Source organism: Bactrocera latifrons, unplaced genomic scaffold (assembly GCF_001853355.1).
Source record: "Bactrocera latifrons isolate USDA-ARS-PBARC rearing strain unplaced genomic scaffold, ASM185335v1 scaffold_19, whole genome shotgun sequence".
Lineage (NCBI taxonomy): Eukaryota > Metazoa > Arthropoda > Insecta > Diptera > Tephritidae > Bactrocera > Bactrocera latifrons.
This window is the reverse complement of record NW_017535407.1, coordinates 239,002-262,900: the sequence shown is the minus strand read 5'-3', so window position 1 is coordinate 262,900 and position 23,899 is coordinate 239,002. Positions and strand designations below refer to the sequence as shown.

The 23,899-nt window shown below is 33.8% G+C and overlaps 2 protein-coding genes across 6 annotated transcripts; both read right to left on the bottom strand.

Annotated features, from left to right (window-relative positions):
- Positions 1-4,323: 4,323 nt before the first annotated feature.
- LOC108967548 (zinc finger protein DPF3) lies at positions 4,324-6,544 on the bottom strand. The gene is made up of 2 exons (XM_018931040.1): positions 5,849-6,544; positions 4,324-5,765 (listed from the first exon to the last, which is right to left on the bottom strand). Exons 1-2 carry the CDS (start codon positions 6,169-6,171, stop codon positions 4,976-4,978), a joined length of 1,113 nt encoding a protein of 370 aa, XP_018786585.1. The 5' UTR covers positions 6,172-6,544; the 3' UTR covers positions 4,324-4,975.
- A 3,027-nt stretch (positions 6,545-9,571) lies between these two features.
- LOC108967545 (AP-1 complex subunit gamma-1) lies at positions 9,572-23,605 on the bottom strand. 5 transcript variants are annotated; one of them, XM_018931035.1, is made up of 16 exons: positions 22,133-22,614; positions 19,944-20,282; positions 18,999-19,060; positions 18,272-18,413; positions 17,957-18,145; positions 17,383-17,621; positions 17,085-17,161; positions 13,437-13,693; positions 12,984-13,368; positions 12,286-12,496; positions 12,089-12,227; positions 11,734-12,013; positions 11,198-11,662; positions 10,847-10,987; positions 9,984-10,091; positions 9,572-9,860 (listed from the first exon to the last, which is right to left on the bottom strand). In XM_018931035.1, exons 2-16 carry the CDS (start codon positions 19,958-19,960, stop codon positions 9,759-9,761), a joined length of 2,814 nt encoding a protein of 937 aa, XP_018786580.1. In that variant the 5' UTR covers positions 19,961-20,282; positions 22,133-22,614; the 3' UTR covers positions 9,572-9,758. The 5 variants fall into 5 exon arrangements, with proteins under 5 accessions (XP_018786580.1, XP_018786581.1, XP_018786582.1 ...); XM_018931036.1 differs by having other exon boundaries at positions 22,212-22,614; XM_018931037.1 differs by having other exon boundaries at positions 19,944-20,190; positions 22,212-22,614.
- Between the last annotated feature and the right edge of the window lie 294 nt (positions 23,606-23,899).

Below are 23,899 nucleotides of genomic sequence, written 5' to 3'. Positions count from 1 at the left end.
TGCAATTGAAGCGCCGATAGAGGCGAAGTGCAAAAACCCCAAACGGATTTACGCGATCTTTAATTTTCAACACAAACAACTCAATCGAACGAGAGCGTGCGCAGCCAACGGCTAAGTGGCGTGGATGTCTAGTGGCAGCTGGCTGTGTTGCACAAACGGATATACTGATGCTGCTAGGTAAGTGAATGAGCACACAGGGCGCGTTTTAGTGAATGTGCGCTAAATTCCACATTCCACCAAATGTTGTCGTACCTAAATTCCCTATACACAGTGAATGAGTACTATAAGCTAGACATGTAACTGTGCGTATGTGCGTATAAGAAATCCATTTATTAGTTTTGTTTTGCAAATTTGTAGATTTATGTAGTATTTTTTATTAAAAAAAAGCATTTCGTATATTATTCTTTACCACAATACTTTAAGTTTAGTTAGTAATAGAGGAAACACAGGTCTAAATTTTTTTCACTAAACCTTGCTTGCTGGAAATTGAAAATAGGAAGAGATGTGCCTTAAAAATTTGGAAAAGTCCACTGTATAGATCTCCATATATACATTTTTCGTTATATCAGTATCTGTATATTGCTTTAATGAGCTTACATTGTGATATAAAAGTGATGTGATCAAAGACCGGAAATAAAGCTATAACCTTCTTCAATATGTTAACAACACTTCGCCGAAAGGGGAGTTCTAGATTCGAGGTTTCGGAATGTACGAAGTGATAACGGTCCTACAACCACCCAGAAACTGAAATGGCTGCACGACAGTCCGGCCAACAGCCATTTTTCGGTGCTCTAGTCCTGTTGACGTCGAAAGTTGGTACGAAGTATCATGTGTGCTGGCTGCCAAAGAATTCCTAAAATCGCGCATGTGAAGTTCATGTTTCAAATAATCAAAGCAATCGCAAAGTTCAATGTTCGATGCTAAATTTTTTTCAAAATAGAAATTCTTTAGCGTTTCCCTTTCTATTTCTCGACTGCTCAAGTAAGGGAGTAAAGTATTGGCAGTTTTTCAAGTGTAAAAGATCACAGTTGCGCTTTCCATTGTTGACCTCACGCATTGTTATCAAAACAATACCCAAATGCCAACTAGTTTGTTGAACTTAATCGTTGAGTGCTGGCGGCGGTGTCTAAATGCTGCGTCTGCATCATTCTCATTAGTCGCATTTGCTATTTACGATTAGATATTTTCTGAATGTTTAACAACAAACACAGCATCGGCGCATTCCTTTGTACCGCCGGCGTCATCATCTTCGCCTTCGTCGCCGTCGGCGCACCTGCTAAAAATAAGTCCAACGCCAAATGACTTAACTTTGGCAATGTTGATCCAAAAACGTGGTGCATTCTTGCCAAAACTATGGACGGCGCGCGCCGCAAGATCACACACACACATCAGTTATATGTATGTATGAGTGCGTGTAGTTGTTGTATTTGCATTTTGCTTTTACATTTGCTGATGACAATCATAAGCGCCTAAACACAGTTGAAGTGCAGGAATGCAGGCAGCAGTACCGTGTGTTAATGCTTGAGCGCCTTAAAATAGATGCATTTCCCCCAAGTTTATTTATTTATTTTTTTCCCTTAACCCAAAACAACAACAGAAAATGCGTGTCATCGGCGCTAGTACATCCACCCCTGCAAACACCTTGCCATCCACTTTCACTACGGAATTCTTCAGCGAGCCGGATCGCAATAACTCATAGCTGGCGCCGGCACCATTATTGGGAACACCACATTGTTGGCATGGCGATGACGACAATGTAATAGAGTGACGTCGTAACTTTGGAAAGCTTTTTTCTTTGAGAATTTTAGTAATATTTTGGTTGCTTTAGCATCATACTAATTGACCCGTTCTACTATATTTGCTTAAGACAGCCCATTAATTTAGTCAAATAACAAATTAATTATGGGATATTATCGACATTAGTCAGTGATCATTACGATCACGATTAATTTGTAAAGCTACAATTTTGATGACTGTCAAATAATCGAAGTTGAAGGGACACTAGCTCCAATTTTGTTTTTTTTTTTTTTTTTTTGTAGAAAATGCTGATTTATAAAGTGGTCAGTTATAAAGTTCAGTCACTTAAAAGTTATATTTATCAACTGAAGAAGTGCTATATATACAAGGGAAACCCCAAATAACCGATTATGATGAAAATAGTTCTCTAACTTAACCTCACATTTTAGAATAATAACAGCAGATCATTGCAATTTCTTATCGAATTCTATTCGTGATCTCATTTTAATAATTATTACACTTCTTTCCGCATGTCCTCGCCAATCTCAACAACTTTGGGTGTTAGAAAATAAAATATTGTCGTAATATCTTGAAACCATTGCTACAGCATTTTATTTCTATGCCCAATATCGACTGGACGGGAGTGTCATTCGTCAAGAGGCGATAGAACAGAGCCGACACTAACCATTTTAGTTTGTATATGTATGTATATCTATTCTCCAAATTAGCCCTTTCATAATACCAAGGTATGTATGTACCTTTGCATTCTTTATTACACAATCTCCTTTAAAAGCTCATTTCATGGTTTCCATTCTTGTAATGTAGACGAATTTCAAAAAACTATTTGGAATATCTACATATACATAAATGCAAAAACCACAACATGAAAAGTTATGTTGATGATCATTTAATGGTGTCCAACTATGCTTTTTTGCAATCTTACGGCCACATTAAAAGTGTTTTATAGCCATAGGCATTTAATGCATTCGATATACATATAAGTATATTAGTGTGTGTGTATGAGCACTTTTGCATATTCATCTGTGAAGATTTACGAGATGCTTGAGAATCTTGTCGCCGCATATTTACGATTTATTTAGCACGCAGTCCCTTGGGATTTGGCATTTCTATGTGGCAGGCAATTATTTGGTGCGACTTCCCTCGCATATTTGTGCTAAATACTTAACTGCAACTTTTTGATGTTAATATTATTATTTTTTTTTCTTGTGTATGTTCGCTTGTGAATGCATTAAGGAAAAGATAATAAATATGAAGGCATGTAGAAATTATTATATTAATGCACTTATGGCATGTAAATTAATGAATTCACATACAATTTTAAATATTTGTTTGACATCAATTCTAAATGTAAATAAATATACATATTTGAATGATGTTGCCAACTATTGTTGTTTGGAGTTTTGTTTATCTGAAGAAGCTTAATGTTTTCCAGCAACTTTTAAATAATGCACTGACTTTTAAGAAATGTTCTAAAAACTAAAATAACGGTACAATAGTACTAGCCATGCAATTCAGTGTAGCCAAAGTGGTTTTTAGACGGCTAAACGAACTCTCTTCACTCATAGCAATAATATTTATGCAAACAAGCTTATTATTTTATAAGTTTTTTTTTTTTATTTCACATTCAATTGAGTAATTTTGATAACTAAAAATGTGCATATTTTATTTTTTACAATTTGCGTATAAATTTATTACATATAAATTCTAAAATGTTCAATGTTGTTTGGTATAATTTGCATAAAAAGTCACATATGTATGTATACTAATGTTCCATATTTATTGCTATTTTCAATTGATGATTACAATCAAATTTGTTTCCTTTTCATATTATGAAAATATTTAATTGGACAGTATAACTCAAGTAATTAATAGCACAGCGACTCTTAAAACAAAATTTAATTGACAAAGTGTTGGTTATTTTATATATAAATAGCTAATAACGGTAAATGTGTGAAAAGTGCTTAATATATAACATTTCAACGCCTCTATGAATTATGAAGAAACAGCTAAGTGTAATTAAAGTAAGTTCTAAATAAAAATAATTTTTTTTTTACTCATATAACAATTACAAAATGACGTCATAGCAATACTTATTTTTGTATATGACTTTCACACATCGATAATATTCAAAAATTGTTTTTGTAAAATTTTGTTTCAAATATTATTTTTTTTTTTTTGTTTGTGTAAAACTACTTATTAATTCGGGTAATTTTATTAAAATTCAATTCATGTACATATGTACATATCTAAATGTATGTTTGTATTAGTACTACCTAGCGCGCTTATATAAATATTTTCTGAAAATTATAGATATTTTACATATACATATCTACAATTGTATTTTATACAATAGAAACCGTTTTAATGTATATTTTTTGAAGAATTCCTTGCCATTTATATACAACGTATGCATTTATTTTGCACATAGATAATATATTATATTTAAATCAAAAAATATTTTCATTTTGCTAACTATTTTGTAGTTGTTGAATATTTAAGTAACAAAAATAAAATTTACTATTGGAATATGCTATTGGATTGCTTACAACAACAAAAATATGCATGTAGCGCTCTATTATTCAGTTTATTGCTGCAAATGTGTAAATATGTATAATAACAAGCTTATAAGTCTGTACTAAAAATAACAACAAATCTATCATTGCATAGCCACCTTTAGGGAAAATTGAATTTCATCTTCTATTTTAATCGATTTGCGAATTTCAAGTGATTATATTAAACAATGACAAAGGAAAACAAAAAAAATTATAACTGTTACCTTTCTAAATCATGGTTACTTGTGCTTTGGTATACATTTTAAATGCATGCGTCTGATATCATACATATAAATAATAAATTTTCATAAAAATTTTAGAGGAAAGTGTAAGAAAAAAAAAAAACAAATTTTTAAATATTATAAGCTAACGAAAATTCCGTTTAGTTGAGTTCTTCATGCGCAGAACTTAATAATTTAGTTTTCAAACGAAAATGTGCGCATTTTGAAGATAATAGAAAAATTGCGGTTTATAGTGTAAGCTTATGTGAATAAATAACACGCTAACAGACAACAAGGTATAAAACGGTACGTTGCATTGTGTGGTCTTACGAAGTGGTATGTGTACAACAACTAGATATCCAACAAACAATTCGCTTCGGATTTAACCTTTTCATCCGTTACAACACCACACATATTCGCGCAGTTCACATTCTTGTCATATTGTTACAGAAACTTGCGATAATTTCTTAAATCACCTTGTTCATCGTTCACATTCACACCCGCCAAATCACCCATGACACCAACTAGCGCTGCAGCACTCTCGAAGGACGGTGGTTCACTATTCAAACCCGGGCTGGGTGGATCACAGATATTTGAGGTTTTGGTTTTTGTGCGACGTCGGCCTCGTGTGCCGCCAGTGCCACGCGGTTTTCGACCACTGCTAGTTGTCGAGGTTGGTGTTGCTGCAATGTCACCGGTTAAGCTACTGCTGTTACAGTCAGCTGTATCGAATGTGGAGAGTGAGGCATCAGATAAAGCTGCAGCGGCAGCGGTGGCAGAAGCTGACGTGCGGCCACGTTGACCACGACGACGGCCAGGACCACCACCGCCCTCAGCGGTAGTAGTGGAGGCACGTTTACCTGGACGGCGTTTTCGTCGCTTTTTGCTGCCATAACGGGGATCATAGTCAAATTCGTCATCGGCAGGCGATTTAGGCTCTTCTATTGCGTCCAACTCGTTCATTTCAATGTCATCATAGAACCATTCTTTCGACATATCCTCCTTAATAGCTTGTGTCTGTTGTTGTTGTTGCATAACAAGTTGCTGACTATCTTTACTGTCGGATGTATCGCCACCAGCGGCGCCCAGGGATAATGATTCATCAAGCAGTGTACCATTTATATCAGAATCGAGCGTCGATGCAATACTCGAACTGACTAATGGCGAGGCTATGCCAGTAACGGAAAGTGCTTCGTGTTCCTTGCGCAAGGCTTGAAATGGCCGATCGGGAAACCTATAAGCGTTTTTAATATATTATTTATTTAAGCTGTGTATGAAAGATAACTTCATTCTGACATTAATCAAGTTATCACTTACCTATACATTTTATTAAGATACTGTCGCCGGCTTTTACGCCAACGTGTTGACGGATATGTATATATTTGCCCTTGACGAAAACCCGGCATTCGTTGCCCTTTGTCCATAAATAGATGTGAATGACTTTGGGCAACGCGAGTTTGTGGATCGAAAAATGGTAAGCGGAGCCGCCGTTCTAAACACAAACGCGTGTTAAAATTAGCGCTGAACTCAATAGTTTCACGATACGACACATCTTTGAAGAAGTTTTCGATTTTATTCAAATTGTGTGCCGAACCAATTTGTATATCCACGGCTGAAGTCATGTTTATTCTCCTTGGCATGCACCACCCACTAGCCTCCAATTGCAACAGTGAATTTAGTAATTTGATTAGCTTAAGCGATTGCTTTTCCAAAAAGCCATGCAAAGTACTGCAGCAGCAACTGTTGCTGTATATGAGTTGGCTGTTGCTGTGTCGTCAGAATAAAAATTATGTTCTTATCTCTATTTATGAACTTCCGCTTTGGTTTTCAAATTCTCATTAAGCCAGATAGTGCATAAACTCTAATATATTTTAGGTGCACCTTGCACGTTTATCTCCATTTTATTAGAAATATATTTACTAAATATAGATTTGTATAGATATTATCGCACTGATATCGCGAAAAATTTAATTTTTATTATTCTTTCTATTATTCTTGCTTTCACCTCTTCTCATTACTAATCCTGATATTCCTTTCTCGTCAACTTTCGCCATTTCCGTTTTGATATGACATTTCAAACGGCAAGTGATGTGTTGGCTGAGCTATCGATAAATAACGATACAATTAATTTTGATATAAATTGTATTTATAATTGAATATAATCATAATTTGACGAATACCGGTACGATAATAATATAGAATAAAGCATGATAAATTTAAAAAAGTTCAGTTTGCAGTTCAGTAGCCAAACTGGTTTCCGGTTATCAAACTCACCCTGTATGGTGCTGAACTGCCTGTGCCAAAACCTTCAAATCGAACAGAAAATCAGGATTATACTCAAGACTTTGTTCCAAGTCAGTACGACAGCACAGTGTCCGTTCATTGAAACGTCCTAATATCCTTTATAATAAGTACTTTTGTCTGAAAATAGTAACGAAAATGTTGGGTTCATGAAATTTGTCCAGCTATGAGAAATGTCGGATATGAGAGCTATCCCTAATGGTAAATTTCTAATTCGAACTAAGTAGGAAATTGAGTAGTAAATTCCCCTCTCGACGAACAAAAGAAAAAACTATATAAGTCACTCATTATTCCCGTTCTGCTATATGGTGCAGAGGTGTGGACGATGACAACATCTGATGAGTCGACGTTGCGATTTTTCGAGAGAAAAGTTACGCGAAAGATTTATGGTCCTTTGCGCGTTGGCCACGACAAATATCGCATTCGATGGAACGACATTGACATAGCTCAGCGAATTACATAAAATTTTGCTACGCTGTTTAGGTCATGTCATCCGAATGAACGAAAACACTCCATCTCCGAAAGTCGCTGCACCCGCCGAGGGAAGCAGAGGAAGATCTCCACTCCGTTGGAAGGACTTGGTGGAGAAAGACCTGGCTTCGCTTGGAATATCCAATTGTAAGCGATTTCTACGCCAATAAAGAAGAAGAAGTATAATAAATGGTTATGTTTATTTTATGATAATCTAATCTACATTAGTAGTTAATTATAAGCTATACGTCAAAAGTTCTACTTCATAAATTTTATTTTTCGTTACCGATTCTACGGAACCGGAACGGACGCTGAATTTTATCCAGTTAAGGACTGTCAATTCAGAAGTATTTTCCTTTTTTGTTGTTCTTGTAACGGGTACCTTGTCCCCGTTAGGGTGGTAAGGTTGAGATAAGTTGTCATAGAAGATATCCAACAATAGGCCTCGGACACGTGCTATTTCGACGGGGTCGGGATGTAAGGAGGGGGTTAGCTGGTAATGCAAAAAGGTGGTTAGAGTCATGCGGGGACTCATTGCATACTCGACATATGTTTGATATGTCGGGGTTGATGCTTTATAAGAAGGAGTTTGAGCTGCTATAATATCTAGAACGAAGCTGCGCAAGGATCACTCTCGCTTCTCTCGGGAATGGGTGTTGGTTTGACTTCAAATACAATCCCCACAACTGTTGGTTCTGCCTTACCGGAATTAACCCCGATTGTAACCTACCAAGGTTGTTTTTGTTGTTCGGAGATCTAGCCTCGTTTAGTTCAGAAGTTTCAAATTTTACTTTTTTCGAAGTTATCGTAATGTGTAAAAAAATCAAACAAGGCTTGCAGTTTTTTATTAAAACAAAACATTTTTTTATTTTACCTTACATTTGAAATCATAGAACTTTCAGTTTCCTCGTCATAATAATAATATTAATGTCTGTATAATATTTTTTGATGCATATATTAATATTTTAATATTTATGTAGTATTTATTTTATATAACTATATCTGCAAGTAACTAATTTATATATATATATTTATTTATATATATATTTGCTTTAATAACTATATTTCATCATTTTATACTTTTATTTATGCAATTCACCTCATACTTATTTGCATGCTCCTTGCTTACAGCCCGTACACTGCTCTTAAATATAAAGCAATATTATTAATATTTATAAATTTTAAGTACTTCAGCGCTTTTTAACTGGTTTACGCTTATGCTAATTGAGGAAAAACATAAGGAAATAAAATAAAATTAAAAAAAAAAATTAAAAATAAGCAAAAGCAAATTAGCAAAATCAAGCAAACAGTGGAAATAGTTGCTAAATAATTTATTTAAATATATAAATTGGTTATCAATAAAGCCGCCGGTTATCGATACATAAGATAGAATAAAAAATTAAAGTAGCTCGAGTTTTACGGGCCTTAAATACAGTTGTCAACTGAACATTGTTTAGCCGTTAGTAGTTTATATTCAATTATAAAACTTTCTAAGCAGAAACTCTACTTGTTGTAAAAGGTTCAATAAAATATTAATAGTAAAAACATTCGTTTTCATTTTTTTTTTTTTTTTTGTTTTGCTTAAATATCAAAATAGCGCAAACATATTTATACAATTTGGGCGAATAACAATAAATTTTCATCAACAAAAACTTTGCGAATTATAACAGAATCGTACGAAGCACACCGACATCAGCAATATAAGCATTCTTTTTCATAATTTTCGCAATAAAACACACAGCAAAAGGGAAGTTGGTAAGATGCGCTTAGCGTGCAAAATTGGACATTTTACGTCTGTCTAACTAGCGTCTCTTGTGTACGAGTATACATGCGTTGCGTTTTAGTTCGTCTTTCGGCTGCTGTGAGCATCTCTAAATGTACATAGTTGTATGTTTACACTTAAAATAATTTATAATTTTTTCTTTCTTCTTGTTTATTTATTTTCTATTACGCTTTTTGTTATTGTGTGTGTATGTGTTTTTATTATCAGTTTACATACAAATACATACATAATACAATTATATGGTGCCATGTATATTTTACAAAATTTCACACGAGCGATTGAATGAGTAAATGGACATGGATTTGATTGCTAACTTGCATTGTATTAACGCGTGTGTGTGTGTGTGTTTGTGGTGAGATTTAGAGCGTTCGCTAATACATATGTATATCAGTTAGACTGTGTGTTTTGACTGATTGCTACGTTAAATGTATATTACAAAATATATGTATATATATTTATAAAGAATGTCTAGTTTGTTTGTGTAGTTTTTTTGTAGAACACATGTATACTTGTATGAAGGGATAAGTAGGATAAAAGGAGGGAACAGAGGGAGGGTGTTTTCTTTTTTGTTGTTAATTCTCAGTTTCGATATTGTTTTTGTTTTCTTTCTTAAACGCTATATTAACATTTGATGTGCTTATACTGCAAATTTAATTATACATATTTTGATTCCTATTCGGGCGCAGTGTCAGGAAATCCGGTAACTTCTGTTTGCTCCACAACGGGTTGTCCATCGACAACATATGATATGCGTAACCTCATGCGGAGGGTAGCCTGCAAAATGCATAGCGATTTTAGCAACAATAAATATGCAAAAATTTTTAAATTTTCTGAGAGTTTAGTAACAATAAGTAAATTTTTTTTTTTTAATTTAATTTTTTTTTTGTTGCTACTCACATTGGACGTACTAACAACACGCATTTCTTGCGTTATAACACCAGCTGGCGGCAGTACCGAGCCAGAGGGCGATAGCATTTGTAGTGTGAATACTCTAGGAACTGCAGCCTACAATGGTGGAAAAATTAATTGAAATGGTGAAAACAAATGTTTTTAATATTTTCTACTTAGGTTCGTAAAATAAAAAATAAAATAAAATCAGAAACAAATATTTGAGGTTAGTTTAATATGAAAAATAATATTGTTAGAAACAAATACTTTATTTATATGCATATCTACATAACTTGTGAGTTGAAATAAATATTAATATACTACCATATGATCAAATTTGACCCGGATTGGTACATTTAAACTGCCTTCACTGACCGAAGTGACAAAAACTTTTTTTAGCAAAGTTTGTGTGCTGATTTTCACTATGGCAGAGGATCTAAAAATTTCTTATGGACCGACTCAACAAAATTACGTCGTGGAGAGAACGCAATCGCAGAACCGGCAATTCGGACAAGATCCTAGACCCATGTTATAGTTGGTAAGTGCATCTTGAGCCAGTGTAGAAGGCGAGGGAATTTGATTATATATTTAAGTTTGTAACCAACCATTAGCAACTTGGCATGATGCCTGATTAGAAGTTGTTGCCAATGCTTCTCACTACCCACTGCTTCATCTTTGCGGAGCATCTTCTTTATATTGTGGGAACCAACCGCAATGAAAGGTTCCGGTCCAACCATGTTTGGGAATGTTGCGGAGTGGGCTAGCTCATCAGCCAGTTCAATAATAAAGATTTGTATTGAAAACGTGAAAAGTTGGTTTTTCTCAGTCCGGGTTAATTTTGATCATATGAATTTTTCTTCGTATTGACTAACCTGAAAGACATATTGTTCCAGTGTATTAGATGAATTATTTGTTGTTGTCATAAATATTTGCAAGCAGTCGTTTCTTCTAACTGGCACCAGTTGCACCAGCAAATCGTTCTTATCCAATACAGTTAAAGTGGGTCCCTGAGGCTAAAGGAAAGAAAAGCATAACAATTTAGAATTTTGAAGAAAAAATATATATAAATTTTAGTGCAGATCTGTTCCCATTTTATTAACATTATTCTATTTTCGAAATGATAATCAAGAATACAAAGAGATTTTGACTCCGAACAATTTAAAAAAAAAAAATTGTCTCGAATTAGAATTCAGAACACCCCTGCTCATATCATTTATATTTACCACAGCAATATTTATTGGTGGCGCTGCATTCACAACTGGCGACGCTAAATCCGAAAGCAAAGCATTGCCGGGCACTGTGTTAGGTTGCGTTAAAATACTGTTGGAGCCCAAGAGGCCGCCGGCACCCATACCCACGCCGACGCCGCTAATGGCGCTACCGCCAATGCCATTGCCGCTCAGCGACATTATGCTCGACAAGTCATTACCATTTGTCGCCGCTGTTGCTGGTATTGTTGCCGCCAAACCGCCACCCAAATCCAGACCAAGTACATTGTTCATATTTGTCGGTTGATTGCTGGTCGTACTAGCTGAAATATCCAAGTCGAGCAAATCGAGTATGGCTTGATTATTTGACGTTTCATTAGCATTCTTTGAATTTTTCTTTTGCACGGCAACTGAGTTGGATAAATCTGTGGCGGTGGGTGTGCTCAAATCGGTGCCACCAAGTAAGTCGAGCAATATGTTCTAAGATAATTGGGATAAAGCAATAAATTAAATAATTTTTGATTAATTTGTAGCAGCTTAAGTTGACTCACCGTATTATCACCCAGCGTATTCATATTGCTCTCCTTCACTAACTGCTCATCGCCTATACCAATGCCATTCTCAATTAAGTCTGGACTATTGTCGTCATACGAGCCACTGCTCTCGCCATTTTGCGACGAGATGCGACTGATCTGCATCGGCGGCATTTTCTCCAGCAGCGGTGGACGCAAATTTTTATATGTGCCAAATAGTTGTGTGAATTCAACGCCACGCTGTTGCAGATCCACATTCAGATGACTGCCGAATGAAGTAATCAATGCCTGAATTTCTCTACAAAAGAAGAATTAATGCATTAATTGCTAATGACGAGAAAAAAATTTAAGTAAAATTGCTAACGCTACTTACTCTACGCAGTTCTGTAGACGCGTGCTTAGTTTAGCGAGTGAGACTAAGGCGTATTGCTTGCTGGTTATTGATACTTGAGCAGATGTTAAGAACTTGTGGAACATGGCGATCAAATCGCTCTCCGATGGACGTTCGAATTCTATGGAATGAGAAAAGATAAAAACATATACGCATAATTTAAATAATTGTATACGCACCATCTTCGTTGGGGCCATACATAAAGAGGTCGCCATACTCGCCAATAGCCCAGACGGCGACTTGCAGCAGCGGCTGTTTATCCTCGCAGTGATTGGCAACTTGCAGTGATTCCCAGAAACGATTCGTTATGTAGGTCTGCTCAGCCACAGGGCTGCTAGAAACCAGCTGAATTGTGGACGAGACCACATCGTCACGCACATAGTTGCCAGCCTAATGTTATAAGTATGAATATATTATTATAAGAGAAAACGTCGGAGAATGAAAATGTATATATGTATGTGCATATAATCAACGTGGTAGGCTGAACGAATCGAACTGAAATTTTCCATACGTGCTTTTTTCCCTAAAAAATTGTTCGTTTGTCGGAACCGCCGGTACCGATACAAATTTAACGATCAAAATCAATTTCTTGTATGGAAAACTTTTTTATTTGACAAGATATCTTCACGAAATTTGCGTGGATTATTGACGAAGGCAATTCGGTATAATGTCCGAACAAATATTTCAAATCGGACCACTATAGCATGTAGCTGCCATACAAACAGAACAATTAAAATCTTCACGAAATCAAGCAACAATTATAGACCAAACCGGTACTATTTCCGAAAAAAAAAATTATTTGAGAAAGGTATTATAGTTTCGTTGCAACCGAATTTAATGTTTTTACTTGTTTTCAGTTCTTTACGCCGCCACTTACCGCAATTAACACGCTCAACTGCGTGTCCAGGTGCCATCTCGCATTGGGCGAATAACGTTCGGCGGCCAAAATCATGCCCGAACTGCATTGCGCTTTGAATTCCGGATCAGCCTTCTCTAGGAACAGCAACAACTCCTTGGTCATTGTACGTATATTTTGTGCATTGATTAACGCAAACGAGAGTTCCATGGCGCGACGCCTAATCGATACGTCCGGATCTTTGAGGCACTCCAAAATAGTGGTGCGATGACGTTGCACCGCCGACGTGTCGGCATGCACGGTACGCAACAATGTATTCAACGCTACATAACGGATATTCTTGTCAGAGTTAAGTAGAAAACGACCCAATATATTAACAGCCAACACGCGCAGCCCACCTTCCGAACTGTAAAGCGATTCAAGAAGCGTCATTTGTGAATTTGTGCGACTTCTAAAAAAGTTACTCATACGCACCGTATGTCCATGATGGACAGCACTGTCTCGTACAGTATGGTGTTGCCGACATTTTTACTAGTCTCCGTGTTGGTGGCCACCTGTGCCAATATATCGTTCATTGCCTCCGAAGCGTCCACATCATTGTGGCCCAGTATGCGCAGCAAACGTAGAATTTTCACTTGCAAAAATGGATCGCTCACACCGCTGACATCGTGTTCCGGCGAATAGCCGCCCAAAATCAAATTCTTCAGTATGCGCACTAAATTCGGCACAATCTAAGTAAAAAATTTAGATTTCATTAGTAACTCAAAAATAACAGTAAAATAACTATTTGTACGGTAAAACAACGAAGAGTTAGAAAAGAGTGAGTGAGGGGAGTAGTTGAGAAGCGATTAACAAGAAAGAGTTGCTATTAGGGTGGAAGACTTAAGATGAAAGCTCGTTATAGCGTTAAAATTTGTGAGGTGAATAGTGATACATGTATGGGTGGGTTTGTTTTTATGGTGAAAAAATGAGGTAAATACTTTTGTGTTAGAAACAAAAGCTAAAAAAAAAATATAAAATTTCATATTATAAAAAAGGAGAAAATTTTTGTTTGAAGCATACGAACAAACACAACTCTGACTAGTTCAACGAAGTGTGAAGGTGATATCAATAAAATTGTTAACACGCTCAAATTGTATCAAAAAGTAGTAAAATTGAACCGGTGCAAATCGTAACAGAACTTTTAGCAAAAATATGAGTCTGATATGATATTTTACTGAGCGATTTAAATGCGTTTAAGCTAAATTTAACTAGCGTGCCTAAACAAATTTTTCTTCAGTATTAAAATTATTAATCTTTTACAATTTTAATGTGATATTGTGCTAAAACATTATATATTATTTTCTAAATTTTTTTCTTAAGTTCTCAGTGTTATACCGTAAGCAGGGTAGTTTGCCATGGAGCTTATAACACCCAGCAGAAAACGTCGGAGACCTTTCACACTAACTAGAACTTCCATTTTCGAGATATCGTTCTGAAATTTTGTGCACGTGCTTCTATTTCAAAAACCTGATCATTTGTCAGAATCGCTGATATCGGATTACTATATCATATATGTAGTTGGCATACAAACTGACCGGTCAAAATCAAGTTCTTGTAAAGAAAACTTTTGTATTCTGAGAGATATCGCCATACAATTTGGCACGGATATTGTTGTCCAAGGCAACGGTACAATTTCTGAAGAAATCTTATCGGATTACTATAGCATATAGCTGCCATACAAATTGACCGACAAAAATCAAGCTTTTATATGAAAGTGTTGGTGTTTGTGCAGGGTAACCGCAGCTGTGGTTCGACCAACGTTAAACTTTTTTCTTATTTCTCATAATTTTCTATGTTTGTCCAATTTTACTGTACAATTATAAACATAACCTTAAATATACTTTGCGCATTTAAGAAACCAATCGGATTTTTAGTTCCAGTTTTATATATAACGCTTGTTATTGAGTCTAAAATAGCTGTTCCAGGCCATAATAAGTAATTTCAATTTAACTTTATAGCTTGATTTAAATACTTAATCAATACAAATGCCAACAGGTGCGAAATATATGAAAAATATTGAATCTACACAACCAAATTTATAATTTTATTAAAAATAATTAGTTTTTAACTACACCAAAGTAAATATTTGTTAATTACTTGAAACCAACTGTATTAAAAATATATCAAAAAAGTTCTACCTAAATGTAATTGATTTATAAATTCAAACTCTGTTACAAAACATATATATTTTGGTGTTTTGTTAACGTGTTTGGGTGTAGTATGTGCGATAAACTGTATTGTTTGTATGTAAGTATGTATGTGTGTATATTTGTGTGTTAACTCTTGTCAAAGTCATACCTCTCGATTTCCGCTATCCTGGCAAGCAAATTACAAAAATTTCGGGTTTGGTTTTGTATTGTATGCGGGTTTTCACAAAAAGTTAGCAATAAAATATTACAAAAAACGTTAAATGTTGAAGTTATGTTTTTATGTTTTAATGTTTTTATTTTTCGTTCTATTCATTTTTCAAATGCGGTAAATAAAATTTGTTGAAATGATACAATTAGCAAAAATATGTGTGTATGTATGCATGTCAATGATTTCAATCGAGATAAAAGGAATTTTTATACATACAGGTATGTATGTATGTAACTTAAATGAAATTTGAAGCTTTTGAAAAGCATAAGCATATACCAATTACATACGTAAATAAATGTTAATATTACTTAAAAGCATAGTCTGAAAGTTTAAAGTGTTGAAAGCCGCTTTGTATATAGCAAATATTTACAGTTTTCGCAAATAATTTAGCGTAACACTTGGATTGTTTGTATATACATATGCGCATGTGGGTAATCAAACAAATTTTTAGTAATGGACGCGATTTCAAAGCAAATGGATGTGAGAAAAATTTTAATATTTTTTGTAAGTTTTTTTTTTTCATTAAAAAAATATAATGAAAAGCCAGTTTATTTTTAAATTCTTGCTGGCATTTTTTAATTAATATCTTCAGTTTAGGTTGGAGCACTGTGCTTAGTTTAAAGTTCGTAGCATTTAAGTATTTTTGTTGGTATTTTTAAGCATAGAAAATTGTTGGGTATTTTTTTTAGCTTATACATATGTACATATTGAGCTATTTCATACACTATACATACATTTTTGATAATCTTTATATAAAATATTTGCGATTTGACTCATGAGTGAATTTCGTTATTTTCGAAATTGACTGACAGTTGAATAGTTGTATAATTATCAGGGTTGCAATAATGCATTAAAAATATTTTATTAATTTATTTTGGGCTCTCGAAAAGGTTATTAAAAAGAATTCAAAATTTTTTAATAATTTTTTTCCATCTCAAGCTTATAATTAAAAGCAAAAAAAAAATTATTTTTCAATTTTTAGTTTAAAATATTTTCTCAATTGTTAGGCCAAGATGCTTGGGATTAAAAAAGTTTATTTTTTTATTAAATTAAAATTTCAATTATACCAGAGAATTTTCAATWAAAAAATTTTTTGAATTAAAGTTTTGAATTTTTCATATTGATTTTGGTTTTTAATCCCACATATTTTATTAAAATTTCAAAATTTAAATTGTACTTATTTTTGAATAACAAAAAAGTCCAAGAAGTTTGGAAAGTGAAATTTTTTTTTCAATAATCAACATTTAATGTTTGATTTTTAATCGCAAACTTTTGGAAAATTTAATTTTTTATTTAATATTACAAATTTAAATTTTTATTAAATTTTTTTTATTTAAAAAATTTTATTCTTTACTTAATAAAAAGTTAATTTTTAATACCAACACCGGCTTAAAAAATTTGTATTTAATTTTTATCAAACATTTTTCAATAAAAACATTTGCAACCCTGATACTTCTATACACGCATCTTTATGTATTTATGAGAATATAACACTATGTATGGCTCATTATTACTATTTTTATTATCAATTACTTTTCATTTGACATTCATTAAGATTTTACTGCAATACCTATTTATGCATTTGACTATTATTATTAAATTGATTCGCTATTCCGAAAGCAAAAATCGATTTCTATGCCTTTAGTAAGAAATTCATTCATGAGACAACTTTTAAGAGCAGTAAAGCACTACAGCCGGTTGTATAGCCAGCGACGTACTCACCTTTTTGAAATGCAATAAAGTGTCGGCACTGTTTTCGCACATTTCGGTGATCAGCGTGACGCCAGTAATTAGTATGCCTATAAATTTAACACAGTTATTAAATTTGAAAAGATTTTATATGCATAATATAATATAGCGCATTTTAAGTTGCCTTAAAAGGGAAGTCGCGTGCTGATAAAGTTCAAGGTGTAACTCAGCAACAGCCCATTCCCACTATTTAAAATGCACAATATATTATTATTTATAGATGTTTACAACTGCATATTGCATGAGTGGTTAAAACCGCTTAATGGCCTACCGTGATTCTTCTCGCTTAGCAGCGAACGTGTGGCCGGTAAAAAGATTTCCATCAGTTCTGGTACCCGTCGTATAACACGAAAGGCGCATAAAGTGGCCTTTTTGCGTATGTAGGTGTTGGGCGACTTCATTAGACGTTCAACCTCGCTAGCCAAATCACGCGCCATTTCGGGTGATGCTATAGCGCCCAACGTGCATAACGCCAAACCCACCACAAATTGTGTGGAACTATTTAAGTCACTGCAAAAGCCAATGAACAAATAGAAATGCATTAAATTCAAATGGAAAGATAATGACTGGCGGCAAGGCCGACAAACGCTGTGGCTTTAAAACCAAATCAAACAAATGAAAAGTATATATGTACCAAATATACATATACATATATACATAAGCCGAAAGCTTAACAAATATACAAGTAGTTGAGCGACTGCTGCTAACAAGTTAAACTGTTTCTTTTTTGCTATTTGTTGTTGTTGACGGCAATTATTATGTTCAACAATTTGGCTATTCGTGGGCTTGCAAAAGTTCATTTCCGCCACTTTAAATGGCTTAACGACCTCGAGCGCAGTGCTTACTTTTTGAGGCAATTCGTTATCAGTAAGTGCACATCCTGACGTTCGTCCAGCAAGAGCATGGCACCCAAATAACCGATGCGTTTGTCAGTGAAACGTGTGCTGGCGGTGAGTTTTAGGCATTCCAACTGTCCAAAGTGCGCTGGATAACCCAGCATATGAATGTAGAGCAGCTTGGCAATGTTGCGGCACCTACAAACGAAAAGCCATATAAGTAAATGCAGACAATTCAAAGAAAGAATAAAGAAAAATTAATTTCACACATACATGCATACAAATACAGACATATGTATATGTGTGTGTTATTGGCTGTCTTACCGCCACACCGAATCCTCCTCCCGGAAAGTGCTGCGGATGTAGGCACATTCTTTGTTAACGACAGCGCGCTCTTCTGCGGCTGTCCTGGCGGCGCGTATTTGCCGTATGAGATCTCGCAAACGTGTGGGTGTTGGCATTCTTACTGCAATCGCCGCAACAGCAAAACAAAAAAATAAGAAAAAGATAACATGAATGATATGTTTGAGAAGTAGAGAAAAATTTACAAATCTCTTAGTTCTTTTACTGTGTCCCACACACTGTCTAGCATTTTTTTGTTGCTACAACTTGCAATAACCCCTCCGTTTCTATGTGTGCGCTCTAGTATTTTGGTCTTTCTGGCGATGTTGCATGTGTGGGAATGTATGTAGGTTGATATGGATGCGCTTAAGTACGTTTTAGTGGGTGGTAATGATTTATGAAATACGCTTAACGTTCGCCGGCAAGTGTTAATTGAAAACATCGTTGAATTTTCTAAGCTATTCAAGTTGTCATTCAATTAGACTTTAAAGATATATACAAAAATGCCTTTGAACATTTTAAACAGTGATGGCGGCAGAAATATAACTATTTTGTACGTAAGTCAATGTGGACTTGAGTCAAACGAGCCAACAGCCTTCTGTTATCTGGTACAACATGGATGCACACATTACACACAGCGTTGTATTGCATTTATGTTGGATTTAGCACTATTATTATATTTTTTTTTTTTGCTGATATAGTTACTTACCTCGTTCGACGGCCTCCGTGAATGCTTGGCGTATGGTCGCCATATTAAAGGCTGGATTAAATCTGTAAAAACATGGAGACAAGCGCCACAGAGTGGTAAAAGTGATTAGTCTTACATGCAATGAATATTATTTTTATAACGACAAATAGTGCATGATTTCCTACCAAATACTTATGTACATTCATAAAATTAAAAAATAACAAAATAATAATAAGGTAATAATTATAATAATAAAAATTTGTGTACATACATTTGAAAATATTATTTCTATAAATACAGTGTATGCAACATAATCAATTAGTATAGTGTGAGTATAATTTAAGATCACTTTAAATAATAATAAACTTCTTGTTAGAAATCAATTGATGACAGTAAGAGATATGAACATTATTTTGTTGTAAAGTGGCTATAGATACTCTTTTATGCGAAAAATCTGAAGACTTTTATGCAAAAGTTTATTTTTAAATAAATAAAATCTGAAGACTTTTAGGCAAAAGTTTATTTTTTTTAATAAATATAAAAATGTACTGACAAATGTCAACAATCTTGAAGTTATTTCGAAATAAACTGCATTTTTTCGAATAAATCCGCAATGCAAATTCATACATTTTACGTTTAAAATGTTAAAAAGCGTAATTAAAATCTGTATTTCACGGAAAATAAAAAAGTTATATTTATTATGAGTAATTTTTAAAGTACATTTAAATGTAAGCATTAATGTCAAAATTGTGATTGGCAATTCCATTAAAATAACGTAAACATAGCACTTAGATTCGTTAACAGCGAATGCATTTTCTAAACAACACAAAATAACATTTTTTAGCAATTTTAAACGCAAAATTTAACACAGTTGAAAAAGAATTAAAACCATAAATCTAGTATTAGTAGTTAAAAAAACGGTTTACAAGATATTTACATAGCAATGTAATACAAAAGAAAAATTACCCGTGCTCGGAATTCATTTTGAGCTGTGATTCACTGTTTCTGTTGACTTAATTGTTGTTGTTGGTTTTGTTTTCAACCTTTTTTTTTGTTTTTGTTTTTGTTAATACTGCTCTAGCTGTTGCTATTACTGCCGTGTTAATTTCTACTTTGATATAGGCACAGACACGCGCTAAAATCTGTCACGGCTCCACCTTCACTTTTGCACTCAGTCCTATGCTCCACTACTCACCTCTTCTATACTCTGCTGCTACACAGAGAACGTTGATAGTTGAACACAGCAGAACTTTTTATGGCTTTTGTATTACTATTATATGATTATCACTGTTTTTCTTTTTCTTACTGTTGAATAGATTAATGCATGTGTGTTGTTGTTATATTGGGTTGAAAACTGAATATCAGTGACAATGACGAGCAAAACATACTATGGATTGAGTGTCGCAAGATAAATAACATTTCATTTTATCCACAGAAAAGTAATGGAAGGCTTGATTGGCTGAAAGTTTGAATGACTGAATAAACTAAACTCCACGAATCAGCTGCAATCGATTTAAATACATACATACATATATAAAAAATATGTACAGAGAAAATACAAAGCTGGATTTAAGTTATCACGCAAATTAATCCAGGTTTAAATGCCACACATGTATCGATATGATAATTGAATTTTGTGGTTAACAAATATGTTGGCGATAATTTTTGAATAGGATAACGAGGTTGGGAAGCAGTTATGAAATTATTCATTCTAAGAATGAAATTCTTTGGGAGAAAAAGAAAAGCAAAGCAAGATTTATTTTCGTAACAGGCAGACAAACAAATGTTTTATGCATTTTTAATTACTTGTAACTTGTATAGGTAATGTTATTCTTACTTCTGTATCGTTAACAATTGCTCGTTAATTACAAATTTAGACCTTTGCGCGACACGTATTTACGCACATAAACGTACATACTGCATTGAGTATTCATTCAGAGGATAGCACAGTAATTCCTACAGGCTCACACCCTTCTCTTTGTTAAGGTAGTATTGGTAATATATAGTGTTTTACCGATTCACAACCAGATGGTACGAATAACGCCTGTACTTAAAGCTTTCCAAATATAATATCAAACAAATTAAATGTAAAATCCAATGAATTTCTATTATCTGTTATAGCATTTGAACTTACACACTTAACAATTTTATTTACAATGCGATTGATCTACATTTTGAACACTTTATCTACATTATAAGCAGGGACAAAGCGGTTAATGCAAATGTCAGATAACTACTGACAATGGCAAATTGCAACACATAATTGCACAGAAACTCGATGCACTCTTTGACAATGTTTGTTTGGCCACACAACAGAATAGCGGAAACAGACAATAATGAGTAAATCAGCTGAACTAAGTTGCGTTTTGTTTGAGTGCTCTTTATTTTTTTAATTTTTTTTTTTAATTGGCGTACACAAATTACAACAGACTTGGCCAAAACTGAGCGGAAACGCAACTGCAGCAGATAAATGACAGTTAATTGCGCTATGGTGAATTGACGTTTAGGGTGTGGTGAATACCAAATTTGGTTAATATTTAATAATTTTTTTAAAGGTTGAAGCTATTATTTCAAATTTTTTTAGTATTGATATCAATTTCCTTAAACATTAGCGTATATTTTATCTAATTATACTTTTTTTATTAACTATATACGCTCACATTTAAAGCACAACTGTCCACCTTATCAGCTGATTATATGAAGATCTAGTTTGATTTATAAAATAATTTCTATAAATTTTTGTTTTCTTTGAAGCTGATAAGGAAAAAGTAGAAAAGTAGCAAAATTATAACGTAAACTGAGTTCAGCGATATTACATACACGTCTATTTCTTACAGTAAGACTTTTATGGCCACTGGCTTACATTGTCATGTGAGTTAACTAGAATATGATTGTTAGCAAATAATTCAGATAAATATTTGTCCACCGCAAGTGAAGTTATGAATGTAATTATTGCTGCATAACACCCAGCAGGTGGCGGCAAAAAATATTGCATTCGTTTAAGGTCAACCACATACACAGAACACCTTTTGTTTATCTGGTAGTGTTGTAAAATATTACATCGTTTGGCACTTTTTTATATGATTATTTGTTTTGCAATATGCTTACAAGATATTTCAATTTTATGCACTTCTTACTAAATACTCGTATTTAACCTTTTTGGTTGTGTTTCTTTTGACGTTTACTTTTCCTCTGATTGCACACGCAATTCACGTTCACTACTCCGTTACCTACTCTTTTAACTTGTTTCGCCTTTTCTACGCTTTTTTTCACAACGCATCAATTTACATTTTCTTCCTTGTGTAGTGTGTTCGCCCAATATTTTTTCACTTATTTTCTACTGGAATGTAGCGTTTTTCTTGTAGTGCGACGTTCACTTTTCAACTTTTTACAGATTCTTTAGCAATTTGCACACAAACAGGTGTGGGGAAAACTAAAAATTAAACAAATAAATTGGATTTTCACAAAACAAAAGCACTTTTTCGCTAACCGATGACAAACGACCAACACGACTGACAGAACATGTCAAGTGGCAACGAATTGGGCCAAAAAGAGGAGAAACAACGTTGACACTTGCTAGTGAAATCGATAAAAATGGGGCATTTCGGAATGGAACTTAGGCGTTAGAGTTGCTACATTTATTAAATTTACGCACAGTGGCGTTGATTATGTTTCAAATAAATGATGAATTCTTAAATTAAAAATAAATTTTATTAATTTTGCGACTTTTACATTGATTAAGGTTTGTTTAGTGGGTTGTTCGATTGATATGGATTCTTGTCAATGGCTTCGCTACAATATCAGTACATATTGATAAGATCGGAGCTTTGCTGCATATAGCTGTCATACGAATTGACCGATCGAAATCCAGTTCTTGTAAGAAACCTTGCCCCTTAAAGGGTATTATAGCTTCGATGCAGTGGAAGTTTTTTGTTGTTCTTTTTTTAATTTTTTTCTTAACTACAGAAAATTATGTAGCTTGAATATATGTAATCTAATATTAAATACGTTACCCAGGCAGTTATATGTACATATGTACATGTATATTGATATGAAATAGAGTTTAAGTTGCATGTCGTTTTAAATAAGAAAATGATCGTATCTCCAAAAATATTATTTTGATAACATATACACACACTCTTACATTTACTGAATTTGTCATACACTATATTATTAATAAGGCCATATATGCACTAATATAATATACATACATATGTATGTAGAAATGCACATATCGAAAAAAATTATTACTAAATTTATTTCGTATATATATTATATTTCTGTACAGTGACTAGTTGAATCACAAGCTGCGGTGGGCGTTCCGTTTAAATATACTGTAAGTAGTGTAACACGTATGTATGTATAAATATATACTTTTACCAATTTGATGTTGCAATAAGTATATACGACTTTGTCAATACTTAAGCTTTTTTTTTTAAAAAAAAAAAGATTATAGACTGATAATTAATAAGTACCTGCGGTTGTTTTCTGGCGGCAAAACACTCCAATCTGGCTCATAATATGGATACATCGTGGCACAACTGCAGTGAAATATGCAACTTCTTTAAGGCACAAAAATCTCTTGCGATATATTCGAGTTGTTTTTAAATTCTTTTTTTATAATTTTCTTATATCTTTTTTCTTTTTTTTATTATTTTATTTTATATTTATTTTATACTTAACACAAACATATTTTTTACTTTATCATTCAACACCATTCACCGAAAAATACAAGAAACCAAGAGTAATTCGTTAACACAGAAACCGTTACTGATAAGCGGTTGAAACGATGTCGCGATATGTCTAGTTGTTATCTTAATGTATGGGAGTTTTAATAAATGTATTATATGTATCTGTGTAGTTGCTACCGTCTGTCTTTACCCCTTTAATAACCACGAACAAGTACTTCTGTAAACCGTTTG

What these genes read in the sequence shown, in the direction of transcription:
- LOC108967548 (XM_018931040.1), bottom strand. Translation starts at nt 6,171, where the DNA reads ATGCCAAGGAGAATAAACATGACTTCAGCCGTGGATATACAAATTGGT. An exon ending in TATCTTAATAAAATGTATAG is followed by an intron (nt 5,766 to 5,848) that starts GTAAGTGATAAC and finishes AAACGCTTATAG; the next exon opens with GTTTCCCGATCGGCCATTTC.
- LOC108967545 (XM_018931033.1), bottom strand. Translation starts at nt 23,508, where the DNA reads ATGTATCCATATTATGAGCCAGATTGGAGTGTTTTGCCGCCAGAAAAC. An exon ending in GTATGGCCCCAACGAAGATG is followed by an intron (nt 12,228 to 12,285) that starts GTGCGTATACAA and finishes CTCATTCCATAG; the next exon opens with AATTCGAACGTCCATCGGAG. An exon ending in ATACGCTGGGTGATAATACG is followed by an intron (nt 11,663 to 11,733) that starts GTGAGTCAACTT and finishes CAATTATCTTAG; the next exon opens with AACATATTGCTCGACTTACT.